This window comes from Ctenopharyngodon idella, chromosome 21 (assembly GCF_019924925.1).
Source record: "Ctenopharyngodon idella isolate HZGC_01 chromosome 21, HZGC01, whole genome shotgun sequence".
NCBI classification, from domain to species: domain Eukaryota; kingdom Metazoa; phylum Chordata; class Actinopteri; order Cypriniformes; family Xenocyprididae; genus Ctenopharyngodon; species Ctenopharyngodon idella.
Genome location: NC_067240.1, coordinates 6618486 through 6639660, shown reverse-complemented (window position 1 = coordinate 6639660; position 21175 = coordinate 6618486). Strand labels below are relative to the sequence as shown.

Below are 21175 nucleotides of genomic sequence, written 5' to 3'. Positions count from 1 at the left end.
CCGAGTCAACGAGACTAAGGGGAGTTAGTGAGGGAAGGGCATAAAAAAACAAACTGGAACACAGCCAGTCACTTCTGCTTTGTCCCTGAATGAATCAGCCTTTTAGAACAAATCGTTTGACTGAATGATTCAATGAATCACTCGTTAAGACAATGATTTGCTGCCACCTACTGGCAGCTTTAGCAGCATTTTATTTTAGCTGAGGGACATAGAGTGAATGCTTTTTTTGTTTTCATTCATAATTGTTACAATCAGTGTTGGGGTAGCGCATTACAAGTAACTTGAGTTACATAATCAGATTACTTTTTCAAGTAACTAGTAAAGTAATGCATTACTTTTTCAGTTTACAAGAAAATATCTGTTACTTTTTCACATTTATTGACTGACAGCTCTCCTGTCCCCATGTTGAGAGAAATAAAGTGCAGAGGTGTTGTGTGTGCTGTGTAAACATTATTGTAGTTCTAGACTAAATGTGAACATGAATTTACTCATCTCACTTCCATGAAAACATTCAGTATTCCTCAAATAAAAACAGAGTGAAATACAATCTCAGAATTTTACGCAAACCTGTAATAATTAACTATATTAAATTACACAAATATAATACTTTATGTATTTAATATCACTTTATGAACCAATGAATCTTTGCTGCAGACCTTATTCATTTCACTTTTGGTGTAAAAGAGCCTTAAGATTTGTCAAAAATTTAACTTTTTTCATTATTATTAAAAAACAAACAGCCCAGCCCAGGTGAGAAAAAGTAATGCAAAAGTAATGTAACACATTACTTTTAATTAAAAAGTAACTTTTTTAGGGAGTAACGCAATATTGTAATGCATTACTTTTAAAAAGTAACTGTCCCAACACTGGTTACAATACTCCGTACTCCATCTGTTCCTTTGAAACGGGCCTCCGAATTGCCTCTGGTCACAATAATATTGCTTAACTGCAAAACCTCCAACAAAAGCACACTGAAATCACAGCATTTTTTCAAAAAGAGCTTTTATTACAATTTAAAACAAATCAAAGTCTTCTCTCTTGTCTTAACTCTGAAACAATAGAGGACAGTGAAGTCACTTTCTTCTTCAACCTTCTAATCCTGGCGCTCTGCAGTTTCAGCTGTTTCCTGTAGGCCGCAAGCTCACCCTTGGCCAAGTTTAAATTGTTCGTCAGCGTCTCTGCCGATTCGGCCATGTAAGTGTGATCCAATGGATGACAAACTGTGTCTGATGGCACAGAAGGACGGCAGGGTAAATGGCTATATGAAATGTTACATCGTCCACCGGGATGAATCTCTGATGCCCCATTGCTTTCATCCACAATAACCCTCACAATCTCCTCCACAGCTTCAGCGTCTCTCAATACAACATCTCCACTCCTCTGCCTTCGCCTGGTGTGTTGTGACCACTTTTGCAAGTGGTCAGGGAAAGAAAAGATGGTGGGAACAGCAGCTGTAGTAAGGCGCACTTGGCCCTTATTGTTTGTAAAGAAACAGTTATCTTCAAAATGGAGAGAACATAGGCGAGAAGAGGGAGTTGGCTTCCACTTGTCCCGTCTGATGTTCACCAGCCACTGCTGCAGCCTGCTGTTATCACCTAAAGGGAAACTGAATGAGATATAAAGATAAATAGACAAATGGAAAAAGACAATATATACATTCAAGACAGTATATATACAGTATAGTATATCCCGACTGGATCAATCGATTCACTGCAAGATTCAAAGAATCGATTCAAAAGAAGCATCGCTGGTCACAACTGTTGAAAATGCAATTAAATATGAGATGTACTGCTGGGGGGAAAAGGAAAAAAATATATATATATATTCTGTTTTTTTTTTATCAAAGAATCGGTTTACTTGTTGCAAATAAGAACGTCACCCAGCGTAAAGTGTTTTTATATAAGTTGCAGCTTGTTGAATCAAACTCAGCCAGAATGCCGATGATTTCCGACAAGGTTCTCAGCGGATAACATTACTATTGCTAATATTATTATTATTATTATTATTATTAAATATTGGCAGAGAGAAATCATTCATAGTAAATCTAACTTACCGAAAAAATTGTACACTAGATCCTTGTGAGTGGCGATTTGTACAGTTTACAGCTGCGCACGACATCATATGAAGCTTCAAGTTCAAGACAAAGACCAAACATCTAAAACTACAGAAATTTAAGTGAGTTGTGTCTGTGTTTACAACCAATGCAAGCACAAGAAAGCAATACTTGTTCTGGCGTTTGACAAACCAATCCTGCATTTCCGCCCACTACTGGACTGGAGTGTGGAGCGTCAGAGTGGTTCAGTCTATGGTGTGGTTGAATGCTAAAGCACCATAAGTAGCCTATCATAAAAGTCATCCATATGACTGCGCTCTATTACAAATATTCTGATGGTACAGAATGACTTTGCGTGGGAAACACACTGAAATTTAGTTTTATTTGTTAAATCACCCAGTTAAAGCCTTCCCTCTACCTACCACAGTTCTCCTGCCGTTATTTTATGCAACAGCGTCATCTAGTGATAGTTTACCTGCATTGCAGCGCCCCTGAGCGTATAAGGTTCTTGTGTTCCTTTCTAATATACACATTTATGAAGACAAAATCGGACAAAGATCGCAGAAAAGAACATTCAAAGAGTTTGACTTTCAAGATAGGTATATAAAGGTCTCATTAAGCTTACTTTTAGATAGCACATGTACGTCTGCAAGATGTCTTTTATAGATCACTTAATCTGGAAAGCATCTGCTGTTTACAAACCGTCTTTAAGATGTCAGCTTTACATACATTCTAAATCATAAACATCAGGAAACGTCCTATAGACGTTTTGCAGATGAGCAAACACTCAAAAAAACAGGCTATGTCTTCCAGATGTAAACACACACATCAAATAGACGTCTCCGAGATGTATGTGTGCTATCAAAATGTAATAAAATCAGATTATTTCAAGACAACATTTCTATCAAGTCAATGTTTTAGTAAAATTTACGTTTCTAACAGCAAATTTCTGAAAGCATCATAAATGATATCTTGATGTTCTCTACAAGAAAAAACAGCAGAGAACTGAAAAATAACCCGATTATTTTATGGAAAAAATATCAGAAAAAATGGGTCACTTTATGAAAATTATTTTCATGGCCCCCTTCTTTAAATTGTTCAGATAATACTGAAAGAAAGCAAATTGAAGCTTGGATATATTATATTTATATTGAATGAATCCATATACACACACAATCTCCACAAAGACTTCATGTCATTCTATGATATAAATACAATTAGAAATAATTATAATAGGCTACATTACTTGACTTACAGTGGTTGTCTTTCTATTAGACTCACTGGTTCATTTACCCTAGCACATTTAATTGAATCAAATTAATATTTACTAGACTAATTAATAATGAATTAATAATTAAACTTTTTAATACTTTTTCTTATTAAACTTTTTTTTTTACAATTAGTAAAAAACTATAATATATCTCATGTAAACTGAGATGATGAACTTAAACCCTCTAACCCAAAGCATCTCGTCATACACGTTCACGTTAGGAACGCGTGGGGGTCACGGAGGTCATCCTTAAAAACCTTCAAACAAACAACTCCAGACTTCAGTGATGACATCAATTCCTGGATGGCAGCACGGCTCTAATTCCACTTCCACGCCGGATTTCTAAAACAGGGAAGGGGGGAGGCTGGCAAATAGACAACAACACCGGATTGAGGAAATTGACGAGGGCATACTATGTGCAAAACAAACTTGTTTAAAGCTGACAGCCATGCAGTCCGAGCTGTTTCATTCACTATCACTTCTAAGAAGAGGACAGCTCCTCCCTAGTGCACTAGACCCGAGCACAGCATCCAGCGTGGTGTTCGCCATCACTTCAAGTCATGCATTTATACGCGATCCCAGTGTTCTTGTTGATGGTGTTTGGAGATGCTGACGCGTGGGGTCCCGGTGGTAAATATGCCGTGAACTGCCCGGACAAATGCAACCCCGCGCAGTGCGGCTCGACGCAGCGCTGCAGGCGCACGGTGTTGGATGACTGCGGATGCTGCCAGGTCTGTGCGGCGGGACGGGGAGAGCACTGCTACCGCACCGTGTCGGGGATGCACGGCGTCAAGTGCGGACCGGGACTCTTCTGTGACTTCTACAAAGATGAGGATGATTATGGAGATGAATATGGCATCTGTAAAGGTACAGTCTGCTGTGTGCACCTGCTCAGGCAGATGGGGTTGTGTATGGGGGGATTCACATATTCAAAGTATTCAATGATTTTGTAATCAGTGTCTTCAGTATTAACACAACTTAAGTTAAAATCAAATGCAACTTTCAGAGCAAGTTGAATTATTACTTTTTTCTTACCAAAGAGATGAATCAGATCATTTCTTTATATAAAGCAATTTATTGAATATATATACACACACACACACACACACACACACACACATACTTGGTATATACTTATTACTTAGCATCCATAACTGTAATATATCACATGTAAATTTAAGTTCTATCTATCTATCTATCTATCTAAAATTACATGAGATATATTTTTGTTTTACTAAGTAATTGTAAAAAAAAAAAATGTACTAGCTTTTTGCGGAAGTTTAATAAGATATAAGAATATTTATATCAAACCTTTAATTTTGTGTCTCCTGTGATCAATATTGTTTTCATAAAGGCTTTTTAAAAAAAGAATCATAAAGCAAGTTCAAAACAAGAAAATATGTGTATTCAAGAATATATATTTTTTTATTTTATATATATATATATAGTTTTTTTATAATGCCCTTTACTAATAAAATCATATTTGTATATTTCAAATTCAGATTACACACAAAAAATTCTAAAAAAAATTAATCTGCCTTGAACACTAATATATATAAATATAGTGTGTTCAAGGCAGATTCATTTTTCTTTGTTGTTGAGTTATATAAATATATATATATATATATATATATATATATATATGTATATACACACACACACACACACACACACACACACATATATATATATATATATATACACACACATTTTGTTTTTTTGTTTTGTTTTTTAGAATATTCAAATATTTACCAAAACCCTCATGGTTATCTGAAGGTTTTGGGGTGGTCTCAGCAGGTTAAAGAACAGTTCAGCATACTAAAGAAAACTCCCCCCTAGAGTGTCTTTTCTGTGAAGTCCTTCTAGGGCCCCTCAAATTATTACTTAATGTATTATGTAAGAACAACGTGAGTTGGTGAATGAACACTTTGTATTAGGGGAACACACTCACACTCAGTTCTTTAATAGAGCCTTACCACAAGTGTTAGATGTAAGTGAGCCCGTATGATCCTTTACACAAATACTGGATCAGCGATGAGCAAATATCTTCAAAAAGAGAGTATTTACCAATGACAAGTGGAAAAGTCATGGCAAATATTTACCTACAGATCCTGTAATGGCTAAATTAGCTGTAACATGTTTGTTTTTCTTCTCAGACTGCATGTATGGAACTTACGGTATGGAATGTCGGAAAGCGTGCAACTGTAAAGCAGGTGGACTGTGTGACAGAGAAACGGGAGCTTGTCTGTCCTTTAAATTCTTGGCTAAAATGGCCATGCTGAAATCTCATTCAAGTGAAGGTGAGTTTATTGTTTATTTAACTGCACAAAATAATTTATCTTTAGTAATAATTTTAGATTTTTAAAAATCACTTTAAGTGTCCTTTGATATAAAGTGAAATTGTGTAGAATATTATTATTATTTATTTTTTTATCATGACAGGTAATGAATTGGGCTCGGGTGACACGAACACTGAAACCAGCAGCAATCGATCCTCCGCTCGCAATTTTCTCACCCCTCGCTGACAGCAACTCTCACTCTTCAGTTTAGTTAGTGTACATGTAGCATAATATATTAAAGGACCAAATGGATATATTTTAATATGTTTAAAATGGTCAAAGAAAACGATATGTTTTATTCTGTATATTTTACAGATGTGTATGCAAGTTATATTTATTCCAAAGCATGTCACCATGAATTCATGTCACTGGCTCACACACATACACACACAAATAAATATGCAAATTTCCATCAGAGTTTGATAACACAATAATAATGTTCCCTCAGTGACTTATTATGCTGAAACACACAAATGAGATGTCAAAATTATGGTTGAACTGATTGAACACACACAAACAATTGTACATTATGAATGTAATACAATAAACACACAGCAGTGTTTATATAATCATATTTAAATACATACACATTCTAAGATTATATATCAGACTCAGATCCATTAGCTATCAGTTATGACTTTAATATGGCATCACATATTTGATGGTTTCTGTGATTCTAAACAATTGTTTTTAATGTGGTATATTAAGGCCAAGGAGATTATTCTAAATTATGGACTGTATATCTTTCTAATTTGTATGTAAATTATTCTCAGTGAATTTTTGCTTTAAAACCCTCTTGAAGGAGATATGAGTTCTTACTGCTTTATGTATGAGATTTAAAATAAAAACATGTCATTCTATGAGGAAAAAAGTCTCTTGATTTATTTTTCTATTTTTCTCTCTCTTTTTTTGTCACGTTTTTAAAGTGGAATCTCGTTTTAAAATATTTTAAAAGTGTGAAAAAAATCACTTTCACTTTTTTTACCTTTATTAATTTTTAATTTTGTATACACACACATACATATATTATATATATAGGCCTATAGGTATAAAAAAAATGACAAATTTTGTCAAATCAACTTCAATAATTAATGTGGTTCAGATAACATAATATTTTAAGTTTCTGTTGATTAAACCAATCACCTTCATTGTATTAACTCAATTTTTTAATTTCAATGAACTCAAAATTTTAAGGCAACCAGGTAACTTACTTTTTTAAGTTATACACATACATACAGTATACATGTGTTGACATGTATATGTTGACAACACTGAATTGAGAATTATAGCTTTATTTTATATTTAAAATACTATGTCTTTAAAAAAATATTGTAGGAAATTTAATAGATTTTTAGAAAACTTTAAACAGAAAAAAGTAAAACATTAACTTTTTTTCATGATAGAATTGGCTCCTAACTTAAAGTTCCCCTGTGGTGAAAATCAAGTTTTTAATGTTGTTTATATGTTTATGTGTTGTTGTTAATATGCTTTAACACAAACCATGTGCAAATTCATAAGTCAACACCATTTCTGAGTATTTTCTCTTTAAAACGCCAGTGATCTAAAGACAGTCTCAAAAACATGGTTTGAAATTGCTGGTGTTTCTTACATCACAAACTACCGTGTAACCAATCACGTCAAAGTGTGATCATCAATGAGTGGATCTCTGAACTAGTGCGAGTGAGTGGAGGCGGGGCTAATTTGCATATTCATAGAACCGCGTATACTAAATGAGGCAAGGGTGTAAAATTCAAGCTAAGGCTTAAAGAATGGAAAAAAAAAAAAAAAAAAAACCTTTAAATATGTCATTTTAGTGATCAACGATGAGTTTTAAGGGATAAAATGATTGACTAGGGGGACTTTAAAATCAATATCCAAAACCACTGCTAGAGGAAAAAAGGTGTGTTTAGATTGTATTCAGATCAGATTTAATTGTGTAATTAGACTTCACCCCCAAAAAAAGTTACTGAAATATTTCAACTAATATAAAACCACATACAAATATTCTACACCCTTAAAATTAAAATATAAACTTTGAAAATGTATGTAAAGTGCATTCAGATGCTTTGACCTCCTTCACAGAGGTTTCTGTATGAAAACTGCCCCGTGACCCGTCCTCATCCTGAGCAGTACAGCAGATGCGCTTCAACACAAGTTCTGAAAATACCCACCGCTGACTATTAATAACCATCAGATCCCTCACCTCGCAGAGTTCTCATATGAGGCTGTTTCCCAGCATCCCACTTGTTTGTTTCCTGTGTTTCCTGACACCTGTGAAAATGGCCTTATTTCCTGTTGTTGTTGTGTCTGCCTCTGGGACAGGATTCAAAAACGGCTGGAATTTATCAACTGACACACGTCACCACAGGACAGGACAGGAAAAGAGGAATGTCACGCTTCCGTCATCGCAGCAGGTTAACAAAATATCAGCGCAGCAAACTTCATGTCACTGAAACATAAACAGGTTTATTGACGTGTGAAATCAATGAAATCATGATTTGTGTTATTTAAAAAACATGACAAAAAGTGTCTCAGTGTAAATGGAATTCATAAACATGCATTGCATGAACACATCCCATAATTAATAAAATGTGGTGAGAAATCGAGTCCCCCCAGGAATCGCGTCTCCTTTAGGACCTCGAGTGATCCCATTGATACTTTTAATGGGTAGTATTTTAGCAATTCCTGAAAAACCATGTTATGATTTATATTGTTTAAAATGTGTTATAATGACCATTAATGTCTTTTAAATTACATGGTTCATACAGTAGTATATAACTGAAGCTATAGGTTAACTGTGAAATCAAGCATTTCTCGTTCTTACTGTTTTTTAGTTAGATTATGCACTACCCTATTAGCCTGCTAGCTTAGCTTATATAATATTAGGTATGTTTTTTGCTTCCAGTATAGTTCCCAATTATTTGTTTCAAATTGATGATGTTTAGCATGACAATTAATGAAAATGTATTATCTTATTATTATTATATACTATACCACACTGCTATTCATGTAAAATTACCATTAAATTACCTTTACAGAACATAGTATGTTCCAACAATACTTATACCCCCCCCCAATTTGTTATTAGGCATTCATTTCATATTTCAAGCATGTTAATTGTGCACAATGTAATAAACATCATACAAATAGGTTATAATTAGTCAAAACATCACAATAACAACTTTTGATCAGGCATTACCGCCTGGGTCCTAAAGGAGACCTTATTCCTGGAGGGGGACTTGATTTCTCATGGCACCGGGCCTGAAATGTGTGCATTTAAGTGTCATTTGGGTCATACAAGAAAATAGAACAACATATAAGCTCAAGTCATTGCCATCTAGGGTTTTTAATGGTCAAAAAGCTCACCTTCCTGCTGAAGCTTATTTTTAGAGTCCCATTCGGGAGCATTTCTTGAGGATTTTCCTTCTTTTCATGCATTGTTTCCTCAACAGGCGCAACGATTCTTTCCTCTATAAGCCACAATGAGCTTTAGTATGAGACACCTTTGACTTCATGGCACTGCCTATGACTCTCAGTAAAACACACACACACACACTTTCCATAGACATAATGATTTTTATACTTTACAAACTGTATTTTCTTGACCCTTGACCCTAACCCTACCCCTAAATCTACCTATCACAGAAAATTTTATGCATTTTTACATTTTCAAAAAACATCATTCCGTATGATTTATAAACCATTTTCCTCGTGGGGACCAAAAAAATGTCCCTACAAAGTCAAAAATCACTGGTATTACTATATTTGTGAGGACCAAATAACATTACCAGGACTACACACACAGACACACACACACACACACACACACACACACACACACTTAATACACTATTTGCTCTTTTGCAACTTTAACCATCAAGATTTAGAGCAGATCTAACAAATATGAGTCAGGATGTTCGATAAAATCTACCTCAATCTAAAACTAAATTCTCTGATGTGTTAGACAGTGAACATCCTTTAGCACTTTTACACAATATTATGATATAAAACATAATTTACTACAATACATTTCAACAAAATGGAGTTGGCAAGATTTTTTTAATGTTTTTGAAAGAAGTCTCTTATGATAAGGCTGCATTTACTTGATCAGAAATACAGTAAAAACAGCAATATTGTGAAATATTATTATATTTTAAAATAACTGTTTTCTTTTTGAATATATTTTAAAATGTCATTTATTTTTTGTGATTTTCAGCATCATTACTTGAATGATGATCTTTAATGATCTTTCAGAAATCATTATATGCTGATTTGCTGCTCAATGTCAGTTTTTGATGCTTGATATTTTTGTGGAAACCATTATATTTTTTTCAGGATTCTTTAATGAATAGAAAGTTCAACTACAAACTTTTGAACGGTAGGGTATATGAATCTCATATGTGCTAGAAACGCCATGCTCTTTATCTGATAGCCTATATTATATATGTATTTAATGTCACATTTGATCAAACTGCTGAATAAAAGTATTAATCTTTTCCTTTCTTTTTTTTATCATACTTTTTAATTGTAGTATATCACAATTTCCACAAAATTATTAAGCAGCAAAGACATTGATAATAACAAGAAATGTTTCTTGAGCAGCAAATCAGCATATTAGAATGATTTCTGAAGGATCATGTGACACTAGATGCTGAAAATACAGCTTTGCCATCACAGGAATAAATTACATTTTTTAAATATATTAAAAAAAGAAAACAATTACTTTAAATGTATATGTATTTTTGATTAAATAAATGCAGCCTTGGTGAGCATAAGAGACTTTTTTCAAAAACATAATTATTCCAAACTTTTGGCCGGAAATGTACAAGCGAGAAGAAGAAGAACTGTGGAGTTTTGCAAGATAAACTGACGTCACTGACACTTAGTTATTTTTCATTATACTCTTCTGAATATGTGTGACCATGACCCGGTCAAGACACAAAACATGCTGACGGAGAGACAGACAACAAGAGAGAGAGAGTTGAAGAGGTCTCTGATAACACAGATCTGTTCCGTGCTTCACTCAGGCACGAATGCAGCGGTTCATCATTCCCCTGAGAACTGAGGAGCAGGAGTTCTGCGGCCAAACAAAGGCCTTGTTCGGAAAAACAGGAAGGAGTTGGTGAGAAATACCCTTTATCTGACTCCCCGAACACGTCAACATCGCCCTTCAGAAACAAAGGTGTACAAAGCACCTCGTAAATATGCCTGATTTACAGCAACGGACCGTGTTGATATTTCGACGGCAACAGGTTGTTTATTAGCCTGGGCGAAGTGCATAACGGTAACTCAAATGAGTGTTAGGTCACGACCTTCACAGAAATCAAGCGACGTCTGTGTCGTCCACTTCAACAACAATGAATCGGATGTCTAAATTTAGGAATAAATACGCAGACGAGAAATTGATTAGATGTTTGGAATTCCACAGGCCTACAGAGTCGTGAAAACGCTCCAATAATGTCTCGAAGTGGCTTTGAAGCCGACAGCCAACATTTCTGCACACAAACCGGTCACGACTTAACACTTTACACTGTTTGTGTAGGTGTTTAGGTTGACAATGTGTGTGAAATAAACCATTTCCCACAATCCCTAATCTGTTAGGACTGATGGGTAAAGGTTTGGCTCTGTTAACCCCCTGCTGGTAGTTTCTGTAACTACACCATCTGGATGCAAAAGATTTTATTTTACATAGATGCCTAATCAATTGTAGTTTGCGCATTTTGATAAAATAACAGTTTTTCATATAAATATTTCATTGTATTATAGTAGATCATTTTCCTTAATAGCATCAAATGGAGTTACTGTTTAGAAGTTTGAGTTTTTAATGTTTTTGAAAGAAGTTTTGCTTTGATTTGCTGCTCAAGAAACATTTCTTATTATTAATGTTTTCAACAATTGTGCTGCTTAATATTTTTGTGAAAACTGTGAATTTTTCAGGATTCTTTGATAAACAGAAAGTTCAAAAGAACAGCATTTTGTATCACAATTTTAATTTTTTTGTAACAAATGTCTTTACTCTTACTATTGATCAACTATTGTTACAAAAAACAAACTTCTTTTGAACAATAGTGTACATTTTTCCTACATTAAATAAAATGATCTTTAATGTTAGATTTTTTTACCAATTAATACATAACTAAATAAGTAAAATGGCAGATTACTTTTAGCAATACTATTTCCCTTATTAATCTAATATTTATTACGGGTGTAACAATATTCAAACCAAACCGAAAAACCGCGATGCACCACTCACTGTAAGTACCGCGATACTCTCATGGCGTACCGAACGCACCCCGCCCCCTGCTGCCCCGCCCAGGCCCATTGGATCTACACGACAAATACAGCGTTGTAGCCTAACCATCAATAATAGCAATAAGCTCTGAGTTTTGTTACTTTCGATACAGAACAAAGTGTTATCTTTCAAATTCTGACCATTTTATCACAAATTCCAAGCAAAAAATGTGTTTTGAGGCTCTTTAATGTGGTGTGACAGATCACTGCACAGGCAAGTCATTTCAAGAGGAAATCTCTTCCTCTTTAATACTACTAGTTACAGAATAAACATGAATGAACATCTGAAGGTATGTTGAAAGATACAGTACAACTTACTGAAACGTATAATATGTCATGTAATCGCTCAATCATCAGTAGGCTTGTTTGAGATCGGTGCTGCGCAGACTGACATCAAAGTACCGCAAAAGCGTTTCAAAAGCGTTCGCTCTCCAAATGCTCTCGCGGTACTTTGATGTCATACGCCGATGCATCTCGAACAAGCCTAGTGTTTCAACGGCGGAAAGACATCGATAAAACAGCTTGTAAACACTAGGCTTGTTTGAGATGCGCCTAGCCTTGCCTGAAATGTAGGCGAGAGTAGGCGGCTGCAGTGAGGGGAGGAGTGAAAAAAGTGCAGGCAAGACGGACAGTTCTCTGTTCTCGTAGTGGATCACACACCTACGAGATCAAAGGCGGATATCACGGGATTCACACTCGTGCTTTGTGTTGCTGATAAACTGGATGTAATTCAAGTTCTGTTGCTTTTATATGAAAATAAACATAATGAACAATACACCCAAAGTACTTGTTATTTATTTCCATTCGAAGGATGTGTGTATCAATCATTTTTACTTTAATTATAGACATGTTTTTATATATATTTTTTTTATAAATGACAACAATCACATAACCCATAGAGAGATCGCACTGTCAGAGAGTTTGGGAATATTCACACATTATTTTTACACATAAAAGCATGATATTAGTGTTTTAAAATCAAACATTTTAAAACAGATCAATACATCACAGTTTTTTAAACCAATAAGCATAAAGCTGTGTCGTCATCAAGTCGTTTCCCATCGTGCAGTCGGTGGAGAGCAACTGCGCCCGACTGCAGAATCCGATGAGGCCGCCTCGCCCTCGCGAGACTTTTTTGACACACGTCGGCATGACATCAGAGCAAGGTGGCCCACCCTCGGACACATTTCTAACTGGCATGCATCTCGCGGTGATCAGTTCTGCGCAGAATTTGCTCATCTCAAACGAGCCTCTTAGCGTTTCAATGGCGGAAAGACGTCAATAAAACAGCTTGTAAACACTGTCACCTAGCATTTACCTCAGGCGAGTCCACAGCTTGTTGGCTTGCCAGAGAAATTAACTATTTCGCTAAATATATGCACTACATTAGCCTATATATTAGGCTAATTATATTTTACTTAACTTGTTAGTCTTGATTATTTAATGTACGTTTAAAATCTGTCACGAAAATGTCAGCCACTGTGTAAATGATTATATTTCAACAAGGAATTGGAGTAAAAACACAATTTTATAATTAGATTTAGAAGTTAATGTAAAAACTGCCTTGTGCAGCTTACATGTTTGCATACAATTTGTTATTTGAGTGTTGATTATTATATTTAAATATATATATCAACTGAATTTAGGCTAATAGCTTGGGCTCTGTTGTTACCTTTAGTAATGGCTCCCTATATAGTTAGCATTAGCAAAGATCTTTTTTTTTTATTCTTAAGAAACTTTTAATTATAAATGAATTCATTTAAAGACAGAGACACGATTTGTTCAGTAAACCACTGTTTAATTAAGAAAAGCAGTTTTGTTTAGTTTTCTCCCCCTGCTGTACCGAACCGAACCGTGACTTCAAAACCGAGGTACGTACAGAACCGTCAGTTTTGTGTAGGCTACTGTTACACCCCTAATATTTATTATGTTATTAATTATCAGGCAATTCTATTAAAATAACAATAATAATGTAATATAATATAATATAATATAATATATAAATAATAAAAAAATATATTTTTTACATATCACAAATTAAATTTGTTTCAAAAACTGTAATTTTTTTCAGTCAAACTGAATTGTTTTTCTTTCAGATCCCACCCTTAACTAACTGAATATAATGTTATTCAAGAAAATTTAATTATCAAATGTAACACGTCTGTTTTTCAGTGATAAATATTCTGGGTTATTTTAACCTGCAGAGCTAATGTCTTTAGTATACAGATGTAATCAGTCTAATAATGGTTGTACACTTTTCCTTTATTTTTTCTGACATTCCGTCACATAAAAGATGCAAATATTGATGTTTTCAATGCATGGCTGTTCATCACGTAGTTCTTTGTTTTTATAAAAGACTCAGGCTTCTTATCACTGTTTGGGCAGATCAACATATCACATCACAGAATAATGTAGATGATTTTTTTTTTCTTGTCTTATCATGGGGTGTGTGAGTGAGGGAGTGAGCGTGTGAGTGGTGCCGATACCTCCTGTTGTTCTCACTACTGACTGTTATCTTACGGAAAGAAAACATTTCACAAACAAGATGAAAGACACAAACAGCTCATTATGTCTGAGGAAATGATCTACAATTATTTACAATACATGCGCTTTGTATTTTTAAGTAAATCATTGGTCATTGCAAGATTATAAAAAGAACTAATGAAAGCAAAATGGTGAAAAAAAAGGTTAAAATGGAGAACTTAAAGTGTACAGTATCTCATAAACTTTAAGTGTTAACTATTATAGTCAATTGACCTTAAAGGAACACTCCACTTTTTTTGAAAATAGGCTCATTTTCCAACTCCCCTAGAGTTAAACAGTTGAGTTTTACCGTTTTCGAATCCATTCAGCCGATCGCTGGGTCTGGCGGTACCACTTTTAGCATAGCTTAGCGTAGTTCATTGAATCTGATTAGACTGTTAGCATTTCATTAAAAAATGACCAAAGAGTTTCGATATTTTTCCTATTTAAAACTTGACTCTTCTGTAGTTACATCATGTACTAAGACCGAAGGAAAATTAAAAGTTGCAATTTTCTAGGCCGATATGACTAGGAACTATGCTGTCATTCCGGCGTAATGATCAAGGAACTTTGCTGCCGTACCATGGGTGCAGCAGGCGCAATGATATTACGCACCGCCTCTCACAAATGTCTCCATGGTTGCAAGGCACGCTCCCTGTGCAAGCAGGGGGTCACAGACGCTGCGTAATATCATTGCGCCTGCTGCACCCATGGTACGGCAGCAAAGTTCCTTGATCATTACGCCGGAATGAGAGTATAGTTCCTAGTCATATCGGCCTAGAAAATCGCAACTTTTAATTTTTTGTCGGTCTTAGTACACGATGTAACTACAGAAGAGTCGAGTTTTAAATAGGAAAAATATTGAAACTCTTTGGTCATTTTTTAACGAGATGCTAACGGTCTAATCAGATTCAATGAACTATGCTAAGCTATGCTAAAAGTGGTACCGCCAGACCCGGAGATCGGCTGAATGGATTCGAAAACGGTAAAACTCAACTGTTTAACTCTAGGGGAATTGGAAAATGAGCCTATTTTTTAAAAAAGTGGAGTGTTCCTTTAATATAAACAGTGAGGTAGTTCAAGGAGAAAACAACAATTAAACACTTTTAGCAGTGAAAATACCAGCTAGCCATGTCACAAACAAGCGACAAGTGAACAGGAATAATAAACATTGAGGAAATTACAGTAACTCATGAGTAAACTATAATCTATTTAAAAAGATGTTTTATCTTGTACATACACAAGGAACAAATAGTGTTCAAAAGTTCAGTGTCTGTAATGTTTTTAAATATTTTTGAAAGTGGTTTCTTATGCTCATATATAGGCTGTATTTATTTGATCAATAATATATAGTAAAAACAGCAATATTGTAAAATATTATTATTACAATCTGAATGAATTGTTTTCTATTTTCATATATTCATATAGCATCATAAGTCCAGTCTTCAGTGTCACATGATCCTTCTAATGTGCTGATTCGCTGCTCAAGTAACATTTATTGTGCTGCTTAATAGTCTTGTGGAGACCTTGATACAATTTAATGGTTCTTTGATGAATAGAAAGGTTAAAAAACAGCATTTATTTGAAAATAAACATTTTGTAACATTATTAATGTCTTTACTGCCACTTTTGATTAAATTACAGTGTCCATGCTGAATTAAAAACAAAACAAAACAAACAAACAAACAAACAAAAAAACTCCTGAACCAGCTAATCAAGGTAGGCATACTAGAAATGTCCAAGCAGGTATGTTGAGGCAAGTTAGAGCTACATTATGCAGGACAGTGGTCCTCCAGGACTGAGTTTGGGCACCCCTGATTTAGACAGAGACATTCTGGCCACTGGGTGGCACTAATGTCTAAGAAATATGTTCATAATCTCATTCTTCACAATATCCTTTTCCCTCTACAGTTCTGAAAAATAGTAGACCAACCAACATGACCTTGCATAATATATTATTTAAAATGATTAATAATTATTTGTTTAGTGTGCTGGAGAGAGAAGTAAAGAAAATGGTGTAAAGTTAATTTAATAAATTACATATTTTTGGTTAGGTATACGTTCATATTGCAGCCCTGCTTTTGTTTGTTGCATGCATGTAAAGTCATTGCACAATTTAGGATGTTATGTATTTGTTTGTCTTACGTTTATTTTGAAATTGTCTTGTCACCTGTCCCTTTTTACAATTCCCAGATAGAAGATGCAGACTCTTGCAAAAATTAGCTACTGAGCTCCTAGATTGTTTTTTGAAACACTTTTTTTTTTAAAAAAACCCTAAAAATAAAGCAGTCATAAAACCAACAGAGGGTGATGACCCCTGACAGCACCTGTCAGAGCGAACAAACCCCTCCTCTTTGATACTCAAGTCCCACACTTGTCCCAGCATGCCTGATCTGTCAGTGGATCACTCCAACCTGACTCCAGATACTTTCTTAAGACACCTCAAAATCCCTGTAAATCCTGATTAGTTGAATTATTCATTGGAAATGAACTCTAAACTTTGATGTTAGAGCCCTTTATGCCAACTCAGGCACAATTTTCACACTTGTAGTCTGGAAATAAGCATCAGGAATTAGCCGCTCACTTCAACTTAATAAATGGGCAAAAATCCAACAAACTTAAACCTTCTTTCTATCTCTGACATTTTAATGGAAAATATTGGATATTTTTACTTTGTCTTGACTAATCTCATAATTTTGATTAAATTATTCCCAACTGGCAGTCGCATATGGTCTTAGCTGCAAATATTTAAATGCATCTGTAGCTTAAAGCGGATTTAAAAATTCTCCATGCTTCTCCTCTCTATTGGATTACTTCCAGTTTGTTGGAGATGGTAAAAAGGTGCTAAAAGGTGGCTGTACTTAAAAGAATATAATAGAGACTCAGCGTGGGTCTCTTTCAACTTGGACTAGAAATCAAAACACCAATATTGCCTTAGCAACTGCATAGCAACATACCAAAAGTACCTCAGAACAACTTAGCAACTGCATAGCAACTCCCTGGCAACCACCCACATCACCCCCTACTATCATAGCAATGTCTTTAGCCCATTTTTCAGAAAGTTCTTCTCCTGGATTTAAATCAGTACTGAATTTAAATCAGATCCAGATCCAAAACTAGATCTAAATCAGAACCAAATTCATATCCAAGTTCATAGAAATCCTTTGCTGTTGTTCTAGGGCAGGGGTATTCAATTAAAGAGGTCCGGTCTCTATATTTCCTTCCCAGCGGAGGTCTGGACAGTACTTTTTTGGAACAGTTAGGCTATCGATTTCCATCGGGGCAGCAGCAGTACTTTGTAAAAGAAAAAATCCTACACAATCAAAATAGTCATCAAAGATGAGAATCTTGGGCTCAGAGAGTCAAAGCAGTGTGAATTTTTTACCAATATTTACCAAAAAATTCCAAATTATACCATTGTAATTATAAAATTCTCTTAATATGCTAATTAATAATGTTAAATGTATGGGGAAAAAACTAAACGTCTAAAGGAGCTACGTGTTAACTTGTCACAAACCTGGTTTAGTTTCTATCTGTAGATAAATATATTTGCTGCAGTCTCGTTTTCTGCAGTGTTTTAGCAAAAGTATCTATTTTGCTGCTCACTGTGTTTCTGCTAGTGTTGTTAAAATAACCGCGTCATCTGCAGCTCTTAATGTGGTGCTTTACGTCTTTAGCGGGAGAGAGAAGCAACGCGCACAGAGAGGAAAGGGCTTGAATGAAGCACGTTTGGCTCTAGATAAAAATATTAGAGGATGTAGTGCCGAAAGATCATTACCGCTCGTTGCTTTGCTCATGTTAATCTGCAGAAACTGTAAAATGGGGCAATTATGTCCAGCGGTCTGGAAGGAACCAAGCCAGGGTCTGGAACCGGACCGCGGTCCGCAATTTGAATGCTGCTGTTCTAGGGTTTGTGACACTGGTGTCCCTCAAGGCTCTACATTGGGACCCTTTTTTTTTTACTTTGAAATGCTATCTCACTTCATATTAAATGAATAAAACATTTCTATTTTGTCTTTTATGAAACTCTACCATTCGAAACCTCAGCAGAGATGGAGTCCATCTATTTCATGACATAAGAGAGCTTAGGAACTGTGGAATGTGTCAACACAGAAACTATCACCACACAAGCAGATTCCTCTCTACTCCCAGCTTGAGTAAACATGGAGGTTCATCTCGCAGGGACAAACATCTCTCATGAGTTCCGTTCTCAGCAGTCTTTGCTCTGCTGTTCCCCTGGAACAATTTATAAGGGTCTGCTGTGACCTCTGACCTGACCTGGCTTTAACATTGTGAACGTGGGTGACCATCCCATCACAAAGACAGTAAGGTTACTACCCTGGGGCTCAGAGTCTGTGAGAAATAGAGGACGAATCTTCAGACAGACACGCAAACGCAGGAAAACATTTGCACATGGGAAAAGAGACACGATTTGTGATGTTTACTGGTGGAACAGATGCTTATGGTTGTACATCAAAAGGTCAACAAGGTCTCATGTTTATCATTCTAAAAGAAAATAACTGTTTTTTCAAGATACGTCCAGGGAAACATCTCACACTCAGAGTTGGACATCATGACCTCTGACTTGGGGACATTTATGTCTAAATGTCTGGGTGGCAAAAAATCAGAATTTAAGAAATGGGAAATTGAATTTGAATAAAAGGAGAAGAAATTTACTGATTTCTCAAAAGAGATTTCATTACACAAATATTTAAGACAAGTTTTACATCAAAACAATTATTTTTTTGTATTTATATACCTATTTATTTACTGATATGTTCTATTACTATTAAATACTGCCACAAATTAATTTTAATTTATAATATATATTTTAAAAATATTTTAATTTTATAAATCAAAGTATATTTTAATTTTGATACTCACCATCACAAATCGTCAACCATGTTATCAGTTTAAAAAAATAATAATAAATATGAAAAAATGAATATCTGAAATGTGAATATTTATATAATAAAAAATGGTATTACTGTAATTGTCATATATAATAATACATTACATAATACTATAAGTATTATAATAAGTTAATATGAGTAAAATTATATTGTTATTATTATTGGTATGTACAGTCAAACCAAAAAATATTTAGACACTAGATTTCTTTTTTTTTTTTTTTTGACTAGTGGGTGCAGGACACTATAGCTCATTTATGTAAGTGAGGATAGCAAAATAAAGTAAACTGCGACATGTTATACTCCAACATTATTCATACAGTGAACTACCAGTGAAATTGATAAATATTTGGGACCAAAAATTATTCAGACACTTTGACCTGACCATGTTTTGCTTAAGTGTTATCTGACATAATTAAGATTAATTTTTTCTGACACAGTTCAACTCTGAGATCTTGTCATATTTTATTTCCATAGTGAATAAACTGTAATAATGAATGAAATGTTCAAGGTCAAGGTCAATATATATACTGTATATATATTAAATAGAAAACTTGTGTAATTCATGTATGTTATGTATTACTCATGTTATGGATTTCTAAAAACTTATATTAAATATGAATTCCTTGCTTAAGTTCACATTCAAATTCTGAATCCTGTTTGCTGCCTCAATTCAAATTCAGCAACTGAACTGGAATTTAAAAGGCATTCTTATTTTATTTCTGAATGGCGCACAACCCTGCTAAAGGCCTTACGCCAGCCCAGCTGTTGGTCTTTTATGCCTGACTGGTAGCAGGAAAGCATTATTTTAGCGTCCAATTACAAAGACACATGCCCTGAACAAACATGCCATGTGTTTGCCTGCCCTCCCCCATCCGTCCACAAACACCGGGAGGAGACTGAACCTGACCAACTGTTCTGAACACAACACCCACCTCAATGATATGAGTCTGGTCAAGCCTCTCTCTGCAGGTCTGAACCATGCGGCTCCATTTATAGGGGGCAATGTGTTGGATAAAGCAGCTCAGTGGGCAGAAGAGACCCATTGGGTAGGAAAAGCAAACTTGTTAATGGCTTGATACTGTGGATGAATTAAAAGAAAATCTAAGTTCTTTTAGTCGACTCATTTGCTGTTAAGAGGCTCATTTTTTGGCTATATTTTTTAGCTTCCATAACACGGAAAAAAAGACTAGGTTAAGACACATTTAAGTGTTTGTTTTATTGCAGTTTATCTATTTGGGAGTCACTGAAATGCTTCAGTGTCACTTACAACTTTCCAGTTTTATTCCTATCTATATTTTGAAGGTTTTATACAATTTGCCTGGTTTTATACAACATTTTATTCATAAAAATGTGGTGAAAATGTATTTTTTTCTGGCTGTTGACAGTATTTTCTGATTTATGGAGTGATAAAAGGAGTTTAAGACTTTTAACTCTGATATATCATCAAAATTGAACCAGAATTTTGATTCATTGTCTTAATGTACTTTGAATCAATTAACTGGGGAAGTATAGGGATATCTATTAGTTAAAATATTTTACCCTATTCATCTGTTTCACCTGTGTCTTGCTTTAAGATCCTCTGAGTGGTTTCTGGAAGGTTGCTCGTATGTAAGTCTATGGGGTTTTTTCCTTCAGTTTCATCATAACACTAGAGGACATCCCAAAGACTTCATGTCAAAGCTGAGTGGATCTTTAGCTATGTGTCTAATGAGAACAAATGGTGTTCAATAAATAATGAATCTTTGTGCCTCAAAAGTTCAAAAATTCAAACCTTCCATCATGATTC

General features: G+C 34.9%; 1 protein-coding gene across 1 annotated transcript; it reads left to right on the top strand.

Annotated features, from left to right (window-relative positions):
* The first annotated feature begins 3670 nt into the window (after positions 1–3670).
* On the top strand, positions 3671–6533 carry LOC127504222 (endothelial cell-specific molecule 1-like). Its single transcript, XM_051878763.1, has 3 exons — positions 3671–4190; positions 5480–5623; positions 5766–6533. Exons 1-3 carry the CDS (start codon positions 3884–3886, stop codon positions 5846–5848), a joined length of 534 nt encoding a protein of 177 aa, XP_051734723.1. The 5' UTR covers positions 3671–3883; the 3' UTR covers positions 5849–6533.
* The last annotated feature ends 14642 nt before the right edge of the window (positions 6534–21175 follow it).

What these genes read in the sequence shown, in the direction of transcription:
- LOC127504222 (XM_051878763.1), top strand. Translation starts at nt 3,884, where the DNA reads ATGCATTTATACGCGATCCCAGTGTTCTTGTTGATGGTGTTTGGAGAT. An exon ending in TGAATATGGCATCTGTAAAG is followed by an intron (nt 4,191 to 5,479) that starts GTACAGTCTGCT and finishes TTTTCTTCTCAG; the next exon opens with ACTGCATGTATGGAACTTAC. An exon ending in GAAATCTCATTCAAGTGAAG is followed by an intron (nt 5,624 to 5,765) that starts GTGAGTTTATTG and finishes TTATCATGACAG; the next exon opens with GTAATGAATTGGGCTCGGGT.